Source organism: Hippocampus bargibanti, linkage group LG16 (genome assembly GCF_051943395.1).
Source record: "Hippocampus bargibanti isolate YZ-2025 linkage group LG16, ASM5194339v1, whole genome shotgun sequence".
Lineage (NCBI taxonomy): Eukaryota > Metazoa > Chordata > Actinopteri > Syngnathiformes > Syngnathidae > Hippocampus > Hippocampus bargibanti.
Genome location: NC_142749.1, coordinates 13,166,636 through 13,186,734, shown reverse-complemented (window position 1 = coordinate 13,186,734; position 20,099 = coordinate 13,166,636). Strand labels below are relative to the sequence as shown.

Here is a 20,099-nt window from a genome sequence, read left to right as displayed (position 1 = left end):
GCACCGGACAATTTTTATATATTATGTTTGGAAAACTTTTTTCATTCATTGATGGTGCACATTACAAATAGAAAAAGTTTAGTAACACACCATTCATTGTGGGTGTGCCTTATACAGCGGATTTTAAAAATATATTTATATATCATGTTTGGAAAACTTTTTCCATTCATTTATGGTGCGCCTTATATGTGGAAAAAGTTTGTAAATACACCATTCATTGGAGGTGCGCCTTATACTACTGTGTGCCTTATACACCGGACAATTTTTATATATTATGTTTGGAAAACTTTGTTCATTCATTGGCGGTGCGCATAACATATGGCAAAAGTTTGGTAATACACCATTCAGTGGGGTTGTGCCTTATACATGGGAATTTTTGTATATAAACATTTTCCAGTGTATAAGGCACGTCGGAGTATAAGGCGCATCCCCAATGAATGCTATATTTCCTTTTTTTTATATTATGTTTGTGAATATCTCATTTTCCGTACCGCTTATTCCTCATTAGGGTCGCGGGGGTTGCTGGAGCCTATCTCAGCTGTCTTCGGGCACGAGGCGGGGGACACCCTGAATTGGTTGCCAGCCAATCGCAGGGCACACAAAGACATACAACAGTCACTATCACACTCACGCCTAGGGACAATTTGGAGTGGTCAATCTGCCTGCCATGCATGTTTTTGGAGTGTGGGAGGAAACCGGAGGACCCGGAGAAAACCCACGCGGGTCCGGGGAGAACATGCAAACTCCACACAGGGAGGCCGGACTGGGACGCGAACCGGCGACCTCTGCACTGTGAAGCCGGTGTGCTAACCACTCGACTACCGAGCCGCCCTGTGTGTGTGTGTGTGTATTATGTTTGGAAAACTTTTTCAGTCCTTTATGGTGCGTCTTTTATATGGAAAAAGTTTGGAAATAGAGCATTCATTGGGGATGCGCCTTATACTTCGACGTGCTTTATACACTGGATAATGTTTATATATTATTTTTGGAAAACTTTTTTTCATTCATTAATGGTGCGCCTGAAAATACACCATTCATTGGGCGTACGCCTTATACTACGTTGTGCCTTATACCAGTGTCTGAAATAACATCTGCCCGGACGCTCGGGGCGTGCAACTTTTACGTCGGGCGTACAACTTTCAAAACGTCTCGGAAAATAAAGTAATATGAAAAAAAATATGCAATGCACTGTGCACAACGAATACCGAGGGGTACTCACATTCTTGTTTGAAGGTGAAATATTCTGTCAAATGTCTACATTCATGATTTCCACGCAGTAAAAATAGTGTCTTTGGATAGAGGATTTTCAGTGACCAAAGATATAAAACACACTGTGGAGACAAAAAAAAAAAAAACAGTTGGGAAAAAAATGACATTTTATAAGAATACGTTGTCATTTCTCCAATTTTTCTTCACCTCAATACTGAAGTAGCCACGATCGACATAGTCCCCCAGGAACAGGTAGCGTGTCGTGGCTGGTGATCCGCCCACTTCGAAAAGCTTCATGAGGTCAAAGAATTGCCCGTGGATGTCCCCACAAACTGCAAAACAATATAAGGAAAATGAACGTTAAATCAGCTTTGAGGTTGCAAGCGCTTTAAACCTGAAATGATTTCAAATTCCCCCATCGGCCAAAATGGAGCTAGTTTTGAAATCCAAACAAAACAGCGAATCATCTTTCACCCCAAAGTGTTGGGCCGGCAGGGCCTGCAAGGCTTTCTCTGCTGGCCTAAAAATATCTGAATCACAGACTGATGTTAAAGATATTTTGTTCATCACACGCGTGATCACAACAATTTAATAATAATAATAATAATAATAATAATAATAATAATAATAATAATAATAATAATAAAGCACCTTTCAAAACTCTCAAGGCCACTTTACAGTCACAGGATACGTTTTTCTGTCGGTGAGCAGCGGCAGCCACACACGCCAGCGTTCACTCAACCCGGAATAACTCAAAAAGATAGAAAGCTAGCTAGCTAGCTAATAGATAGCCAATAGATAGCTAGCTAGCTAATATGTTTCCTGACTCAAATAGCAAGCGAGCTATCCATATAGCCAACAGATAGCCAGCTATCTAGCCACATAGCCAATAGCTAGCCAACCATATAACCAATAGATAGATAGATAGCCCGCCATATAGCCAACAGATAGGCAGCCAGCCATCTATATAGCCAACAGAGAGCGAGCCAGCCAGCTAGATAGCTAATAGATATTGTATTTTGTACAGCCGCCCCCATTTCAAGTTCAGATAATGTACACTGGACGCTGCTTAGTCACCATTTGCAGCTGCACTTTTTTCCCCTCCCAGAATTAATTTTGCTTTCTCACCCCTTTCATACTTCACTGTTATGTGGAATGTTATGATTTTTGTGAAGAAATTAGATATACATTTGTGTTGTCCTCGATCGACCAATGGATGAATCCGTATTGCAAACTAACATCTCAATTCCTTATGGCCTTCAATTTTTCATAACTGTCCCCCTCTCTGCTAACTCTCTCTCTTTTCCCGTCTCCCCTATCAGCTCCACAGTGGCCTTCGCCCACTCCGAGCTTGGAGCGATGTGCGTGGGTGACTGCTTGTGTGACTAAAGCAATCAAACACGACCACACACGTACGCATGTGGTCGCGTATACACATGAATGTGCACAAACATCCATTTTTGCTCGATGAAAACTCTCAGTGTGATCTGACCCCCCTAATGGACACCCAATTGAAGCTTCATTTAGGTGACCAATCGTTGCGATGGGCGTTGGTGTGCACCATTTGGTACATCATCCATATTTCATTCTCCTGAGCGAAAACGTAGTTTCCGAACTTGTGTGAAAATCATTTTTAGTTGAACAACAAAGATGAGAAATGGAATCATTGTCATGAAAAGGTAACTCGACAAAAAGTTTGCAGGAAATGAATCAATTTTAGAACTATCCATTCTTTGTAAAATGACTTGTTTTTGGTCAACATGATGGATTGGATTGGATTGGATGTGCCTTTATTAGTCTCACAGTGGAGAAATAGTGGAGTAGCTAAATATATTGGTCAACCTTTCAAGCTGGAAAAAAATATCCCAGCTTGAGGAAATATATCGACTGTACACCCAGAATAAAAATGTCTTTTCTGGCATGTTCGGCGTAGACTAAAACTAGGCCACAACTTAGGTTGATCAGAGGGAGACATACGCAGACTCAGACGCAGCCAACAATTTTTGCAAACGCCTTTTAAGTTAATACGCCGAGTAGTTGCAACAGACATCAAAATCTCACACACTTGATGCAGCAAAGCAGACTTATTGGGACCTGATTTAGCATAGCTGCTTAAAAGGTCGACAGCAGTGGTCCACAAACTTTTTCTAAACTGGTCAACGCCTGACAATTTTGAGTTAAATTTTGGTGCTAAATGAGGTGATGTAACAGAGACGAAAATCCGGTTGTTTCAAAATAAAAGACGTTTCAAAATAAAACACCGCGACTCGTGTAACTCATTCACTGCCATCCCCAAATTTATTCGGGAATTGAAAATATAACGTGGAGCGGCATTCCCACATTCCCACACTTTTTCCAGACCCATTTAATTTAGGAATTAACACAATTTTTTTCTGATTAAAGAAAAAAGTTTAAGGTTTCTTATGCTGTATTAAATGTTGATGTAGTCCTAAAACTCAATATTCTGTGGGTTTGGCAATTTGAGTGAAAATGACAAAAACTCTGGCACTGGAGTGGACATATTTTTACAAATGATTATGAATGAGCATTTTTGCATATAGTCTGGCAGTGAATGAGTTAACAAAAAAATAAATAAATAATTCATTGTGTACCGGTCTGCTGCCCGGTATTGATTGATCGGGTGTTGGGGACCACGGGTATACAGCACTGAGGACATTTTCCCTGAGATGGGACAAACGTAATGTCAAAACTACCTGTGACAGGCGCCTCAATGTCCAGTATGGTTTTCTCCTGGCGCAAGATTGCCGCTCCTTCATTGATGATCCGCAATGCCACGGCTTCTTCCACACGGCCCTCCTTGGTAAGGTGGGCCTTGAGGAGATCCACTCGAGGTTTCCCTTCACAGTCAAACACTTCCTTCATGGTAAGGCGGTGGCTTAGGGGGAAGGGGACAGCTAGGGAAACAACAGACACATGGGACATCAAAATCAATATGACTCCAAAGACGCAAAGACTCGCCGCAAACTCCACTCGAGAGTGAGCGAGACGGATAACCATGCGGAAAACCTTTTTTTTTTTTGCCAAAGGCAGTAGCGACATACATTTGTTGTATGCGGCGTGTGCAATGTATTCTAAAAATATGGCTTGTTTAATATGCATAAGGACAATAAATCCATTTGCGGACCCAAATAGTAAATTATTCAAAGGTACGGCTGGCACGATAATTTATTTTCGAATACGTAGAAGTAAAGATTTGTTTTTCATATGGTGACAGGTATTGAAATAGACTGCCTGATACTTCCTTTAGCTACTCGTGCATGACCAAAGCTATATATTTTCGATATTTGAATGGCTTGCTTTCTTCACTTGGTATAAAAAGGTGATGGCAAAAGATTACAAACACCTTAAAATAAACAGAACATTAAAGGACAACCGACACCATTTTTTTGTTTCCGAACTGACATCAGAAAAACGTTTTATAGCATCTAAAACACCCAGAACACGCAGGCTGATATTTTTAGTCAAATGAAAAACACCAATAAAAATGAGTTAAAGTGTCCCAAAACTACTTCAAAATGACCTCAGAAAGTTTCAGTTTCAGAAGGACACTCCCCCTTTTTCTTGATGTCACGCCAAGATGGCTTGCCTTGCTCGAGAATGAAAACAATGGCTTCAGATTCGGAGAAGATGCGTTCTTGTTACTCATCCAGTTATGAATATGCTTCAAATAGTTCCGAAGAGGAAAGCATAAATGTTTGCAATCGATTAAATAATTTATTCCGTGTCATTTTGAGGTGTCTGGACTCCAATGTAGCGTCCCAGAAAATGCACAAGATGGCGGCCAAGCTCAATTGGAAATGGGCTGATTTGTCTGCTGTGAATTTGTGTCAACTAGTATCAAATAGTAGTCTTGGTGCAACACACAACAATTCACCATCGCGTTATTTATCGAATTGGATTAGCCTTTATTAGTCTCGCAGTGGAGAAAATTTACATTTCACAGCAGCAAAGTTATGAAAGTAAGAGGAAATGAAAGGAAGAAGCAGAAAAACAAAATACAGGAGCTGCTGTAAAGGTAGACACTCTCGCGGCACCATCTTGAAGTCAAAACAACAACAACAAAAACTAAATAACAAATAATGTGACAGAACACATGAGGCAGAGACATTCAGTCTGTCTTAAGCACTTTCTGCCATTTCTTTGTTGCATGAAGTAGTTCTAGATGAAACAGGAGAGGATCAAGGCGTCCTTTTCACCAGTGGATCGGGGACGTCATGGTAAAATGTGCAACACATCCGCTACAAGCTAAATGGTGAAATCAAACTCAAAGCTGTAGCATCCATTGCTGAAAAGAGACTGCCTCACATTTCCTGTCCCACATACAGTAAATCCGCTTCAATTCCAAGCTGCGGCAGTCCAATATATGCATTGGTGCTCTCGTCTCATCGCGGGCTACTCAAGCCATGCATCAATTCAGCCACAGACTGTCCAACAGCACCGAAATGTCCCATTACAAAGCTCAAAAAAGCACCAAAAGATTCCCTGGAATGCAGAATCTAATGGCCATGAATATACGCTAGTCACTTAGCGCTACAAACCGGCTGTGAAAATGTGAAAAAGAGATCATTATTCCATGTCACGAAAAGGTTATTCATCTGATGTGGGGGTTGATCCCCGGGGGCTGTGACCACGAGCTTTCAGGCTCTGCGAATTGACGTTAATCTATAGATCATCAGGCTTAACGGAGAGACTCTTTTTACACGAAGCCGCTGTAAATAATTCAGATTAATGGAGAAAAAAAAATAAGACAGATGATTGCAAAGTTGCAAATTCCTACACTGGTAATGTTCACCAAGTCGCCTGGTAGATTTGAGCCCCGCATAGACGAGCTTGGTGGGGCCTTTGGGCGGTTCCAAGCAAAAACGAAGAAAAAAGGAACGTGCCTCAAAGCTTAAAGGACAAGCGACGTCACTTTTTTGTTTTTTAACTGGCATCAGAAAAACGTTTTATAGCATCTAAAATACCCAAAACACGCAGGATGATATTTTTAGTCAAATGCAAAACACCAATAAAAATTACTTAAAGTGTCCAAAATCTGCAAAAAAATGAGCTGCGAATTGGGCATTTTCAGAAAGTCCCGCCCCCAGTTCGTGACATCACGCCAAGACATCTTGCATTGCTGCAGAATCAAAACAATGGCTTCAGATTCGGAGAATATGCTTTCTTGTTACACATCCAGTTATGAATATGATTCAAATAGTTCTGAAGAGGAAAGCATACATGTTTGCAATCGATTAAAGAATGTATTTCGTGCCATTTTGAGGCAACATTGGGGGGAAATGTCTCACCCAAAAAAAGAGGCACAAAATGGCGACCTCCTGTGGCTACCTCCGTTTCCACAGGCTGATAAATTCCTTATATGGATCTTGGACGCCCTCTTCTGGCGGCTTTTGGATGGAACACGAGGTTGTCAGACCAAACAAGTACAACAAAATACATTGACGTGATGGAAGGACTGCTACAATGTGTCTTTTTTTCGGTCAGGGGCGTTCCTTTAGTGATGTCACGTAAGGACTCGTCACCAACTTAAAAACAAAACTTCCTGAATATTCAGCGTGAGTCTTAAAACGTAAAATATAGCTATATGCGGTGGAATCTTATTAAAATACGCTCAGTAGAAGTCATTTGAAGCAATTTTACAAATTATGGACACAACTTGTCCGGAGACGTCGGTTGTCCTTTAAAGCGAACGTGATCAACATGTTCTTTAACAATGAATGAGAACTCTCAAAGCCGCCGCTCCCGGGATAATGAGGCAAGCGGCAGCAAGTGTTTTTAATTGGAGGAGGAGGAAGAGGAGAAAGGGGGAAGAAAAAAAATGTTTGCAGGGTGCAGTGTGTATCTGTGATGGCGATGTGCGCTTTGACACATTAGCGGCACACATTGTCCGCACACAGACGTGCACAAGCGTTGGAAGTTGGACTATTAGCTATTTGCCATCCATTTTCTGTCTTTTAGCGATCTAGCAGGCTAGCTGGCTATCTGGCTATCTATTATCTATCTAGTTGGTTAGATATCTATTAGATAGCTGTTCGCTAGCTATCCATCTATTTGAGTTATTTTGAGTGAACACTGGTGCGTGTGGCTGCCGCTGCTCGCCCACAGAAAAATATATCCTGTGACTATTATTATTATTATTATTATTATTTTATTTACCTTGGTGATGGTAGTTGTCAATGGATGACGAACTTCCAGGTTGCCTCTTGATGATATCCGAGTGAAGTTGCCGTGCTTTCTCGGCAATAATACCCACACTCACACTGTCCTCTGCTAGCTGCTTTTCATTAATCCAAATCAACAGATGTTTTTCAACCTCTGCTATTGCCTGAGACAGTTGCTTAGACAACACAGAAACAACCTTGGCTACACGTAGCAATGGTCGACTTAGCATACTGGTATTGGGACGCTAACTCACACAAACGCACACCTCATTCGTGTTTTTCGATAATCTACTTCTTCTGCTCGACCGTAATTTTGTTTTGTGTCCTCTTTAGCTGAACACTAGCCTGTGGTGGGGTCTTTTTCGGTCCCATAATAGATGAAGTACTCCACTCGATAGCAAACCATGTCTGCACTCAAAGGAGGTGTGGAAGACTAGTCCGCCAGTGGCGCTCTCTGGTTTGGTTCATCCGCCGAAAACTAGTTTGTATGGCAAGATTATATTCTTGCGAATTTAATGTTCGTAAGGTGAAAAGTTTGTGAGCTAAAGCGTTCGTAAGCCGAGGTATCACTGTATTTAGTACCTGCAGATCGGCGACATACTGTACATACACAACTTCATATTTTCATGAATCCCCTTACGGAAAAAGAACCCAGATAGACACAATGTTTATATTGTACAACACATACAAACACACAGCCCGATGTACAGTGAAAAGGCGAAATAAACTGACTCCAAGCTCAGCGCCCAAGCGACGGAGTCAAACTATGAAATACTGCATGTTGCCGGGCAACAGCAGCAGCAGAAGCAAGCAGCAGCTGACTGTTGGAGTTGAGCCAGCGCCGATGCAGAAAACTACATTTGGCATTCTCATACGCGCTGCTGCTGCATGAAAAAAAAAGGAAATTAACTGTTGTTTCTGCATTTGCGGCCTAATTGAGGAGTTTCAACTCGGGCCGCTGTCAAGTGACGTGTTTGTGGGTTAAAGTCGCTATAATGCGGCGTTGCGTTGCTAATGAGCAATTTTGAGTTGGGTAGGGAAATGCTGAATGGCTTCTTGGTTACGTCGAATAAGACAGCGTTAGCTTTCGAGAGAAGCAATTAACGAAGGTAGACGTTCGCAACTTAATATCATTGACATGTGATGCGTGAGGGAGGAATCAAATGTGAATAGCAAAATGTGACTATTTCTGGATAATGACGATTAATAGGGTCTACTTGGGGGGTGCATATTGACAATTTATGGCCTGTCGTGGAGTTTTCCTAGTGACCACTTTAAGCCTTGCATACGGGAGATAAAACCTCATTTGAGAATAACAGTTTTTAAAAAAATTACAAAAGGGATGGTGAGGTGGGTTGGAGGGAATCGCATAGGATGCCAGGCAAGCTAGGAACACCACTGGTTAATAACCATGAAAGACACCTTAATTAATAATAAAAAACTAAAAATAAAAACAATAATAGTAAAAATGTTGGACACTGTTAAATTCAGACATATTTTCTTCTTTTTAGAGCAAAAAAATACATGTTTTCAATGTACCATTCCTGCATTATGACTATTGATAGGGTCTATTTTGGGGCGTGTATTGACAATTTCTGTCCTGTCACGGAGTTTCCCTTTGACAAAGAGATTCCACTTTAAAGCTTGCATACGGTAGATTAAAACTCATTTGTGATAAAAAAATAAAATAAAATAAAATCACAAAAGGGATTGTGGGGTGGTGGGGGGAATTGCATAGGATGCCAGTCAAGCTCAGAACGCCACTGGATAGTTTATAACTATGAATGAAGCCTTAATAAATAATAATAAAAATATATAATAACAATAAAAATATATAATAATAATAATAATAAATAATAATAATAATAATAATAATAATAATAATAATAATAATATATTCATATTTCCTTCTTTTTAGACAGAGAAATTACATGTTTCCAATGCATCTTAATATTGCTTCATAATGACCTACTTAACCCGTTTTTAATTAAAACGCCTTCATTTACACACAGAAGCTTACTAAGAGCCTCTCAGACTAATATGTCTCACAGTTCCTGGATCATGACGAGATTGAATTGATAGTGTCCACATGGGGGGGGGGGCGTGTATTGACAATTTCTGTCCTGTCATGGAGTTTCTCTCTATCGAAGAGATTCCACTATAAAGCTTGGATACGGTCGATATAAGCGAATATGAGATTAAAAAAAAAATAAATCAAAAGAGATGGTGAGATGGTGGGGCGGGTGAAGGGAATTGCACAGGATGCCAGTCAAGCTAAGAACGCCAATGGATGGTTTATAACCATGAATGACACTTTCATAGAAAGACACTTAGGACACGGAGTTGAATTCAGACCTATTTCCTTTTTTTAGGGCGAAGGATTGACATGTTTCGAATGTACCTTCATATTGCTTCATAATGACCTACTTGACCTACTTTTGATTAAAACGCCTTCACTAAGAACCCCTCAGAAGTACCATTCCCCGCACCATAGTGACGACAGTCCTCTTGCAAAACAAAGTGCACAGGCCAGCAGATAATGCATTCAGATTCTCTTTCTTCTGTCACATTAAGGATGTGCGATAGAAATAAGAGATGGTATGAACTTGTACTTTCAGTTGGGGGGGATAAAAATAACTGGCTTGTCGTCAGTAGTTAGCTACACAGGGCCCGCATACAACAACCGTCTCCACCAATCAAAATCATCTACTTTTATCACCTAAGTGACACAATGGTGCTTTTTGTTGCCATCTTTAGCTTTTCCAGACGGAAGTAGTCGTAAAATTTGTTTTTTGAAACGAAACTGGGAGGACAGACCTCAAACGTAAAAAAAGTGCGATATCAAATCTTTGTTTGTTTGAATTAGAATGAAAAATAATACATTCGAACAGTACTGTATATCATTAGCTTGAAAGCATAAATGAATAAATCCATTTGAATGTATTGTTACCAAATTATAGTCATTATACCCACGTGCCTGCTAAGGAATTGTCCAAAAATAAATATTATTTGGTCTATGATGCTATCAGGGTCATGACATATGAACTAGCATTCTGTACAACAGCAAAAATAAAAATAGCATACAGTATTTTCCAGTGTATAAGGCGCACCCAAAATCTTTCATTTTCTTTAAAAGATGCCCCTGCGCCTTATACGCAGATGCGGCTTGTATGTGAAGCCACAACAGGTCTTGCAACTACTGTCAGCAGCCACGACTCGATTTCCCTCTGTTGAGGAAGTAGTGTGGAATCCCAGCCTCCACTATAGCACCTTATAATGTGGTGTGCCTTATATTTGGAAAACTTTAATATATTTATACTGTATATTTGGGAAACCTTTTTTCATTCATTGAAGGCGCACCTTATAGTCGGTGTGCCTTATATATGGAAAAACAAATGAAAATAGACCATTCATTGGGAGTGCAACTTATACTCCAGTGCGCCTTATACACTGGAAAATATGGTAAATAAATGGATTAATAAAGGCAAATCCAATCCAATCCAATCCAATCCAATTAAAATAAAACATTAAAAAGGTGCCCTGTGAAAAATAATGACGGGGTAAAGAGATTTCCTTATTTCGGAATTGGTAAGGCAGACAATATGAATATAAGTAATGATGTCTTAATCGCCATTTTTTAAACTCCTACACTGCCAGAAAATGTGCAAAAATGTGTCCACTACAGTGCCAGGGACCCATATAATATTGAGTTTCAGGACGACATAATAACAATAATAACAATAATAATAATAATAATAATAATAATAATAATAATAATAATAATACAGTACATTTTAAGCGCCTTTCAAAGCTCTCAAGGAAACATTCGATTCAGCTTTAGAAACTTTAGACTTTCTTCTTTCATCAGAAAAAAGTTAATACCTAAGCTATATGGGTCTGACTTATCTGAGCTTGAAATGGGGGCAGCTGTAGAAAATACAATACAATACATACATATTGATTTATTTAGTTCCGGGAGTGAATGCTGGTGCGTGTGGCTGCCGCTGCTCACCCACAGAAAAAAAAATCCTGCGAGTGTAAAGTGTCCTTGAGAGTTTTGAAAGGTGCTTATAAATGAAATGCATTATTATTATTATTTTTTTTTTAATGAATATACTGTCTCTTTACAGTGTCACAATTTTATACTACAATTGCCATATTAAACATTGTTAAACAAATACATGTCCATCTTAAGCAGTGTCAATCAAATCGGAATCTAAACATTTTTTGATTACAACACCTTTATTTATAAACAGTAGCTTCCCAAGAGCCCCCAGACTAAGATGCATCACCATTCCTCGCACCACAGTGAGGCACATTTTTTTATTTTATTTATTTGTTTTGACAGGACTTATCTACTGGAACCCACGATGGCCTCAACCGATTGCTACTTTGAAGCAATGGAGGATTTAATGAGACAATGTTTCTGCAAAACATCAAATTGAGGGGATTCTACACAGATGAATCATGCGCCTCCAGCACAAATATAACGATGTGTCAGCAACTGTGTGATGAAATGCACAAGTTAGAATCTAGGGTAGCCCGCGTGATAGCATGGCAATAACAAACGATGCGATTCGGGCATTGATTCAAATCGTCACGAAGTGTTAAGTTTTTTTTTTTTAAGCCGTTCTTGTAAAAAGATGGAGAAACATGGACATGGAATATTTACATGGCCGCCATTTAAATTTCAGACCGTTCTTTATACACTTTGTCACCTCAAGTGCAAAAGTTGCTGATCCTGAGTGAGCTGCACAGCTATCGCGCTAATAAGGCTGGTGAATACATTAGCGTACCCTGAGCTATGGATAAAATGAGTTATGGCACAACTGTGGTTGCTTCATCATCCTCAATTGATCAGACTTTGTTTGGATTAGCATACAATAAATATGAGTCGATTATTGTTAGTTAATATTGTTAGTTTCTAATTCCATGCTACCTTCTTATTCTTGCACCCCGTTAAAATCCTGCTGCATCACTGCCCCATCTTGGAGCAGGATCTCAACATTCAGCTGTTACCCCCCCCCCCCCCCCCCCCAACACCCTCAAATCCCCCTCCCACACTCCCACCAACCTCCCTCCCGGCCACGGAGCTAAGACACATTCAAATGATGACAGCTTGAGAACAAACATAAAAAATACATGATTGCGTTTTTAAAATTTATACGCCCATCGCAGCCTACGTAGCCGCACTCAGAGTTGGTGTAGGCTAGCTAGAAAATAGGATTGTTTGTCAACATTAAAAAAAACAGACAACTTGACGGCCACGAATGCACCACGGATGCACGACTACGTTGATCGAGAGGGAGGGAAAAAAATAGAGGCCACGTTCACGCCATGGTACAAGAAGCAAAAAAACTAAGATGTTATGTAATATCTCAAGGCAAAATGAAGGCTTTTTATGGGGGGTGTGAGGGAGACAGGGGATGGGGGGTCTTCCTACTCACATTTCACCACCCGATCGGCGGCGTTTAGGACGATGTCAGCGTTGGACATCTTCATGGGCAGTTTGCGGCTTTCTGTAAACGCTTCCCTCTCTCCCAAATGCGCTGAAATACGAGATCAACTCTCAGCGCTGCTGCTGCTGTGAATGCAGTTGATGCTGTGGCATCACTCGGATGGTGAGGATGAGTTCCCCCTCTATCCCCCTCTTCCACTTTCTCCTCCGTGGATCGGGAGAGGCTGTGCCACGGTAGGGGGACTTTGACGCTGCTTCTTTCCCGGGCTCGGGTGGGGATGCTGGATGCTGGAGGAAGCTGGATGCGGGGCTAAGCTGCTGCTGCCGCTGCTTCTGTGGGGGAGGATGCACAGGAGAGGGAGGGAGAGACCGTCAGGGAGGAAGAGGGAGGGGGCTTTGAAGGGAACTCCCACGCAAATTTTTCAGCAGACCGCCTGCCTGATGCATCCCTTCCGAAGGGGCTGCCCCCGCGCGCGAGTACGCGCGCATACACAGACACACGCACGCACAAACGCACGCACACACTCACACAAAATCACTCTCAAGGGGGATGAACCCATCCTTCCGAACTTTTGAGCAATATTTTGTCAACATTCTATGTTCGCGATAAAACGCGAGACCCTTCGAGAACTACGAGGGCGTCACGTGACTTTGTTTATAAACGAGCATGCGTTGTTTCATGACATCAACCTTTTGAACTTACTATAGAATGAAATGTAAATACAGAAATATATTGGACGTGAATATAATCGGAAGTATCGACGATGTCGTGATTTGGACTGTAGTTGATAAACGACTTTTGACAGCCATGTTATTGATACGTTTGGAAAATGAGTTGCAATATCCAGATATTACCACGCGGGGGTGCCATATATACGACGACGGACTGGGACAGGATTCCAAACAAATTGACCCATTTTTTTTCGAACACATGTTACATATACTGAACCTTAATTATCGATGTTTTTCGGTTGAGAAAAATGTTTTAATGACTAATTTGATATAATTGCTGAAAGTTAGGTACAACGAACACGGATGTTCTGGACTTTTGGTTCCCCATTCTTCTTCTTCTTCTTTCCCTTTCGGCTTTTCCCGTCGGGGGTCGCCACAGCGAATCAGTCCTCCATCTTCAGAGGTAATTTAGTCTTTTTTTGTACAAATATCCCACCAATATCACTCCTGTTTTTACTTAAAATGCTCAGTTACAAATTGTTACGCCAAATCTAAAAGAGTGACTCAATGACGTCTGCACCCCAGGATTTGGAAGTGAAAGGTTCAACAGATTCATTTAAAACTTGAATGTTTGAAAGACGGTTAGAAATAAAATGTGTTTAGTATAAATTATGAAATTATTATTATGACGATGAACTGACGCTATACAAATAACGTTGACTTGTTTTGAAAAATAACGAGACGTCAGCCTATCAGCCATCCCTTCACTTGATTGATACACCAGATAACCAATCAGATCTCACAGTCAAACCATGCCCCCGAGCATTGCAAAGTTAACAAGCTAGCCTTTAGTTATATATAATTTTTCGCTGTTTTTTTTCCTTTTAAATGTAAAATAGAGTATAACAATGAGTGGGGGAGCTGGACCAAGTAAGAAGAAAAAAATCCCTTTTATACGGAATGGGAGGACTTTTTTCACAATGACATTTTCAAAGTGTGTTTGTATCATCTGCCAGTTATTATAGTGAGCTCAGTTAATGGCCTAAATGTACATAATTATGTAGTGTTGTGCAACATATGCGGTCGTCCATCAAAATAAATTGCAAGAATCCGCAATATATTTCTCAATACAAATATAATGGGTAGATTATTTTGATTTGGTCGTTTCAAAAGTAGCTCCGATGCTGAAAAGGTGAGCAGCAGCATATAGGTTGTTGAACAATCAGCCCAAATTGAAAATGTCTATTGTCAAAAATCACCACTAGATGACGCCGTCGCTCTGTTAATGCCACTGTGAACATTTTGGTACCGTGAGTTTTTTTTTTTTGCAACTAAGCCTTCCATCATTCCAGACAATCGTTAGTATCCAATCATACTTTTGTGCACTTGATCCCACAACGGGTGACAACTTGAATGAGGAGGCTGAGCATGTGATGAGCGCTTTGGATGAGTAACAAATCTCTCAAAATGGTGGCAGGGTTGCTCATCAGAAAGACAGCCTCCGCAATTTGGAACTCAGAGTTGCATGTGATGTTATGCGAGGGGAAGAGAAAAAAAATCAAACTGCCCGATAATGATTCATGCCGCTGCTTTTGGGACTTGGCTGATGCCAATGTCCAATATTACATCGCGTCCTTGAAGGTGCCAATATAATCCTGGCCTGATAAACCTGAACAAAGCTAGCGGATGAGAACAGCATGTGACCAAGTTGCATTATGTCTCACGTCCAAATCAGCATTTTAACTGCCCCTCGCGTCATACTTTTCATGACAACCAAATTGTGCCACTAATGAGCGACTAGCAAGTGTCAATAACTATTTAAAACCATTCTTTAAAAAAAGGTCATAAAAGTGTTTAATGACTGGCAGCGGTATTTATGGATTCTGTTGTTACTGGCATGGCGCATTGGCAAAGCAGTTGGAGTTAATGGTGCACTAAGTGGGCATCATCCAACATCGTATGATGAAGGCTAGCAGTGTTGCTACGAACTCGCGTCATATATTTGACCCCCCGCCCAAAGAAACGTCATTCGATTCAATTTGATATGATTTGTGTTGATATATTTTAATTTTGTCAACCTATGTTCATTTTATTCACATATTGTTGCATTCTCTCATTTGCTTCTGAATGTCATAAACTTTTGTATTTGCTTCTAGATGTTGTGTCTTGTGTTTGAAATGTGTCATATAAATAAAACCGACTTGCGCTTTCCCTCAAAACGTACATTGACTATTTTATTTTGTTGTCACACTACGTTGGATATGTTAATTGATGACAGCTTTGCGCGTTGTGCTTCCTTTAAAAAAATTGTGGTCGCCAACTAGTGGCCTGGCATGCATATTACAGTTTTTTTCTCAATCGTTATTCACGTCTTCTTTTCCTTTCGGTTTTCCCCTTCAAGGGGTCGCCACAGCGAATCAGTGTCCTCCATCTTCAGAGGTTTGATTCGCATGTTTGTTTTGGCCAAGCTTTTACATCGGATGCCCTTCCTGACACAACCCTCTGTATTTATCCGGGCTTGGGACCGGCACAAGAAGACTTATGTCCCCTTGTGGCTACAGAATATGTGTATTTTTTTTAATTAATTTCCCTTATGAGATGTTTACATGCAGATGATGTGCCCTTTCTATTAGTATGTATATAGCTACAGTATGATTATACTGCTTAGATTTTAGACTGAATATCTAATATTCCGACATTAACTCATTCACTGCCATTCACAAATGTATTCGTGAATTGAAAATGTGACGTAAAACGGGTTTTTTTGTTTGCTTGGGTGCTGATAAAGTGCTGGCCATGGCCTCTGGTAATATTTTTCCCTTCCACAAGGGGTAGCATTTCCCTTTTTTCCATGTTAGCACTTTGTTCTAGCCTCAGCTATTGTTAAAGCGCTATATAGACTATGTAAGTATTGCATTGTATTTTGTAAAGACGCCCATATTTCAAGATCATATAACTCCAGACCAATATAATTTAGGAAATACCTATTTTTGTCTGATGAAAGAAGAGAGTATAAGGTTTCTTACGCTGCATTGACTGTTTATGTAGTCCTAACACTCAATATTCTCTGGGTCCTGGAATTCGAATGACAATGACAAAAACCCCGGCACTGAAGTGGACACGTTTTTGCACATCGTCTGGCGATGAATGAGTTAAACGGAAACCCGCTCTATGATAGAAAAGGACCCGAGGATCAAAGACGCAGTAATGTCAGTAGGTCAGAGGTCATCAACGTTAAAGGTTAAAGGATGAGAAACAAAGGAAACCTGAGAGATGTTGTGCATTAGATTGAAACAACAAAACGCGAAGCTACCTAGGTTCTATGAAATGATTACATGCAGTTAACATGCTCGACAACATTCTCCGCTCCCTCCGTCCGTCCCTGATAGACCTCCCCTGAGCCGCGGTCAGGGGGTTTTCCTACGGCGCCGGTCATGTGTGCAGCTGGGGATGGAGGCCACGCAACAGTGATCTTGCCTCCCCGGCTCAGGAAAGTACCGTGCCTCGCTGCGCACAACCAAAACAACAAAGAAGCGAGTGTGGCTGCAGCCTGCGGGGTTCACTGCACCCAACGCAGCACGTCCGAGAGTCACAGCTAGCTGCTCTTACCCGTCAACGCATGACTCGTCTTTTGCTTTTTCTCCCTTAACAATGTCAGATTCCTCTTTTCCTAAGCTCGGATAAAAGTCACAATGAAGGAGACAAATTTGACATTATAAATTGCATGTGGATGCCGAAAGGAGATAATGTTGATCTGTAATTCCAAGAAAGAAACTATGGTTACATTATCTGCAGGTCTTATGGAATGAATAACGGCCGTTAAAACTTTAGATTTTGTTTTTGGAAAACGACGTATTTTAAATGTACTCATTTTTTTCAGGTTTAAAATATCATATTCTGCGACGAAGTGTGACCAGTAAAAGCAATTAACTCATTCACTGCCAGACATGTGCAAAAATGTGCCCACTCCAGTGCCAGGGTTTTTGTCATTGTCACTCCAATTCCAGGACCCACAGAATATCGAGTTTTAAGACAACATAAACATTCAATACAGTGTTACAAACATTAGACTAAAACTTTCATAAGGAAAAAAAAAAGTTAAAAAAAGAGTTAATTCCTAAATTATATGGGTCTGGAGTTATATGAGCTTGAAATGAGGGCAGCTGTCAAAAATACAATGCAATACATACATACATATTGGTTTATATACCGCTTTAACAATAGCTGAAGCTGGAACAAAGCGCAAACACGGAAAAAAGGGAAATGCTGCCCCTTTGTGGAAAAAAAAACACTGCCAGAGGCAATGGCCAGCGCTTCATCGGCACCCAAGCATGAAAAAACAAAACCCAAATAAATTAGGGAATGACGCTCAATGTCACATTTTCAATTCCCGAATAAACCAATATGTAGGTATTGCACTGTATTTTGGACAGCTGCCCTCATTTCAAGCTCATATAACTCCTGACCCATATAATTTAGGAATTAACTATTTTTTCTAAGGTTTCTTATGCTGCATGTTTATAATAGTAATACTACTACTACTACTACTACTAATGATAATAATAATAATATAATAATAATAATAATAATAATAATAATAATAATACATTTCATTTATAATCACTGTTCAAAACTCTCAAGGTCACTTTGCAGTCACAGGATAAGTTTTTCTGGGGGTTCACTCAACCCGGAAGTAACTCAAAATCAATAGTAGAACAAATAGATAGAACACTAGCTAGCAAGCCAATAGATAGCTGATAGCGAGCCAGCTAGATAGCAATTTTACGGTATGACAAAGAGAATAGACTTAGCACAATATTTCTTACTAATGTCTACAATGTAGTACATAAATTATGTAGCCTCTACATAAACAAAAGTCAAAAGACCAAAAAAATAAATAAAATAAACTAAATAACAAATAATATGACAACACAAAGACACAGAGCGTCATTTATTCTTCAGCACTTGCTGTGCCTTTTAGTTTATGTAGTTCCAAAACTCAATATTCTGTGAATCCTGGAATTTGAGTGATAATGACAAAAACCCTGGCACTGGAGTGGACACATTTTTTGCACATGTGTGGCAGCGGATGAGTTAACAGTGAAAAACAAGGGATTACTGTATTTCCTACTACCGCTGACATGTTCATGTGAAGTTTCTATATTTGCATCATTGCAGTGAATCCATGGACATGCCACATATTTTACAGTAGGAAAAAGAAACAAAAACAAAGAAAATGTCCCGTATTCATGATGTAACTTCCGCCATCTGGTGGAAGAATATGTTATTGTTCTGCCTACATTCTGGCATCCTTAGCTGAATACAGTATAATACAATACATATTGATTTACGTATATATAAAGAGGGAAATGGTTATTTCTTGTAAATAATTTTCACAATCTTTAAGCTTAAATTTGAAATAAGTGAATGAGATTATATATATATATCTGGAATAGTTAAAAAAGAGTTAGTTGGTTATAAATAGAGTTAAGTGTCCTTGAGAGTTTTAAAAGCCGCTTTTAAATGAAATGTAGGATCCCATTGGTTCATATTCAAATAGTGTTCTCATTTTTAATAATGAAATGGCGGTAAACGTTGGCGATGTCATTATTTTATTGGGGAAATAAGTTGGCATATTGTGAAAGAGCTCGTTTGTATCAAATTGGAACCGAGAACGGTACACGAATAATTTTTAATCGCTGTACGCCCACTAACACGTTGAACCCGTTAGGCGGCGGCGAGACTGCATTTTATTGTGAGCGCGTTTGGAAAGCGACGCCTGCGCGTAATTACGCACTCGGTGGCCTTTGACTTTAGTATTTGCCAAGTGAGTGTCATGTTTACGAGCCACAGAGAATATTTGTTTGCAGGGAGGTTGGTTGGCCACTGTCACGGTTGGTACCCCCCTCTAACACCCTCTCCCCCCCTCTCTCTGTTCGAACACTGGAGCCTCCATCGCATCGGCTCGATCGATTCTCATTGATTGTCCCTGACGAGCTGCTCCACTTTCTAGCCAATGTCAGCCAGTCTGCGATCGGGAAGGAGAGAAAACGAAGGAAAATCTCTGCCGCCCTGGCGGTGTCATGTCCACACACTTGGGCTGAACGCCTGCCAAGCGTCCGGGACGGTCCAAAGAGGCGGACTGGACTTTTAGGCGAAAGAATGACGGAAGCTCTGGGTGGGGTGGGGTGGGGGGTGGGTGGGTCGAGGGGAGGTTGATTTCTCCATGCGCGTTATTGTCTAAAAGTCAATTAACTCATTCACTATTTACGGAAATGATTCACATTTGAGTTCGGAAATGTATTAACAATTAATTATATATATATTAATTATAATTAATTTAACTAATATATTCTTTCTACTTGGAGCGTAAATTTATGGATGCTCACTATTGATTTTTAAAATGCAAGGGAGTGTTTATACGTTTTGACTAAAACGACAATTTTAATTACATTGGGCAATTTCAATGCGGACGTGACGTCATCGCATCCCTTTCAAATCTATCGATATTTCCATAATAATGTAAACCGCGTGTTAAAAAATATTCTTATTGTCGTGGTCATTTTTTTCTTAAGCTA

General features: G+C 40.2%; 1 protein-coding gene across 2 annotated transcripts in view; it reads right to left on the bottom strand.

Moving 5' to 3' along the window:
• LOC148886528 (protein phosphatase 3 catalytic subunit alpha-like) overlaps positions 1–15,645 on the bottom strand; it is a 30,587-nt gene extending 14,942 nt beyond the window's left edge. The window contains exons 1-4 of one of the 2 annotated variants that reach the window (XM_089017038.1): positions 12,839–15,645; positions 3,924–4,124; positions 1,417–1,541; positions 1,220–1,331 (exon numbers count right to left, since the gene is read on the bottom strand). In XM_089017038.1, the coding sequence (XP_088873164.1) occupies positions 1,220–1,331; positions 1,417–1,541; positions 3,924–4,124; positions 12,839–12,893 (493 nt within the window). In that variant the 5' untranslated portion in view covers positions 12,894–15,645. The remainder of the gene's footprint in view (positions 1–1,219; positions 1,332–1,416; positions 1,542–3,923; positions 4,125–12,838) is intronic. The other variant, XM_089017037.1, reaches the window with a different exon arrangement.
• Positions 15,646–20,099: the final 4,454 nt, after the last annotated feature.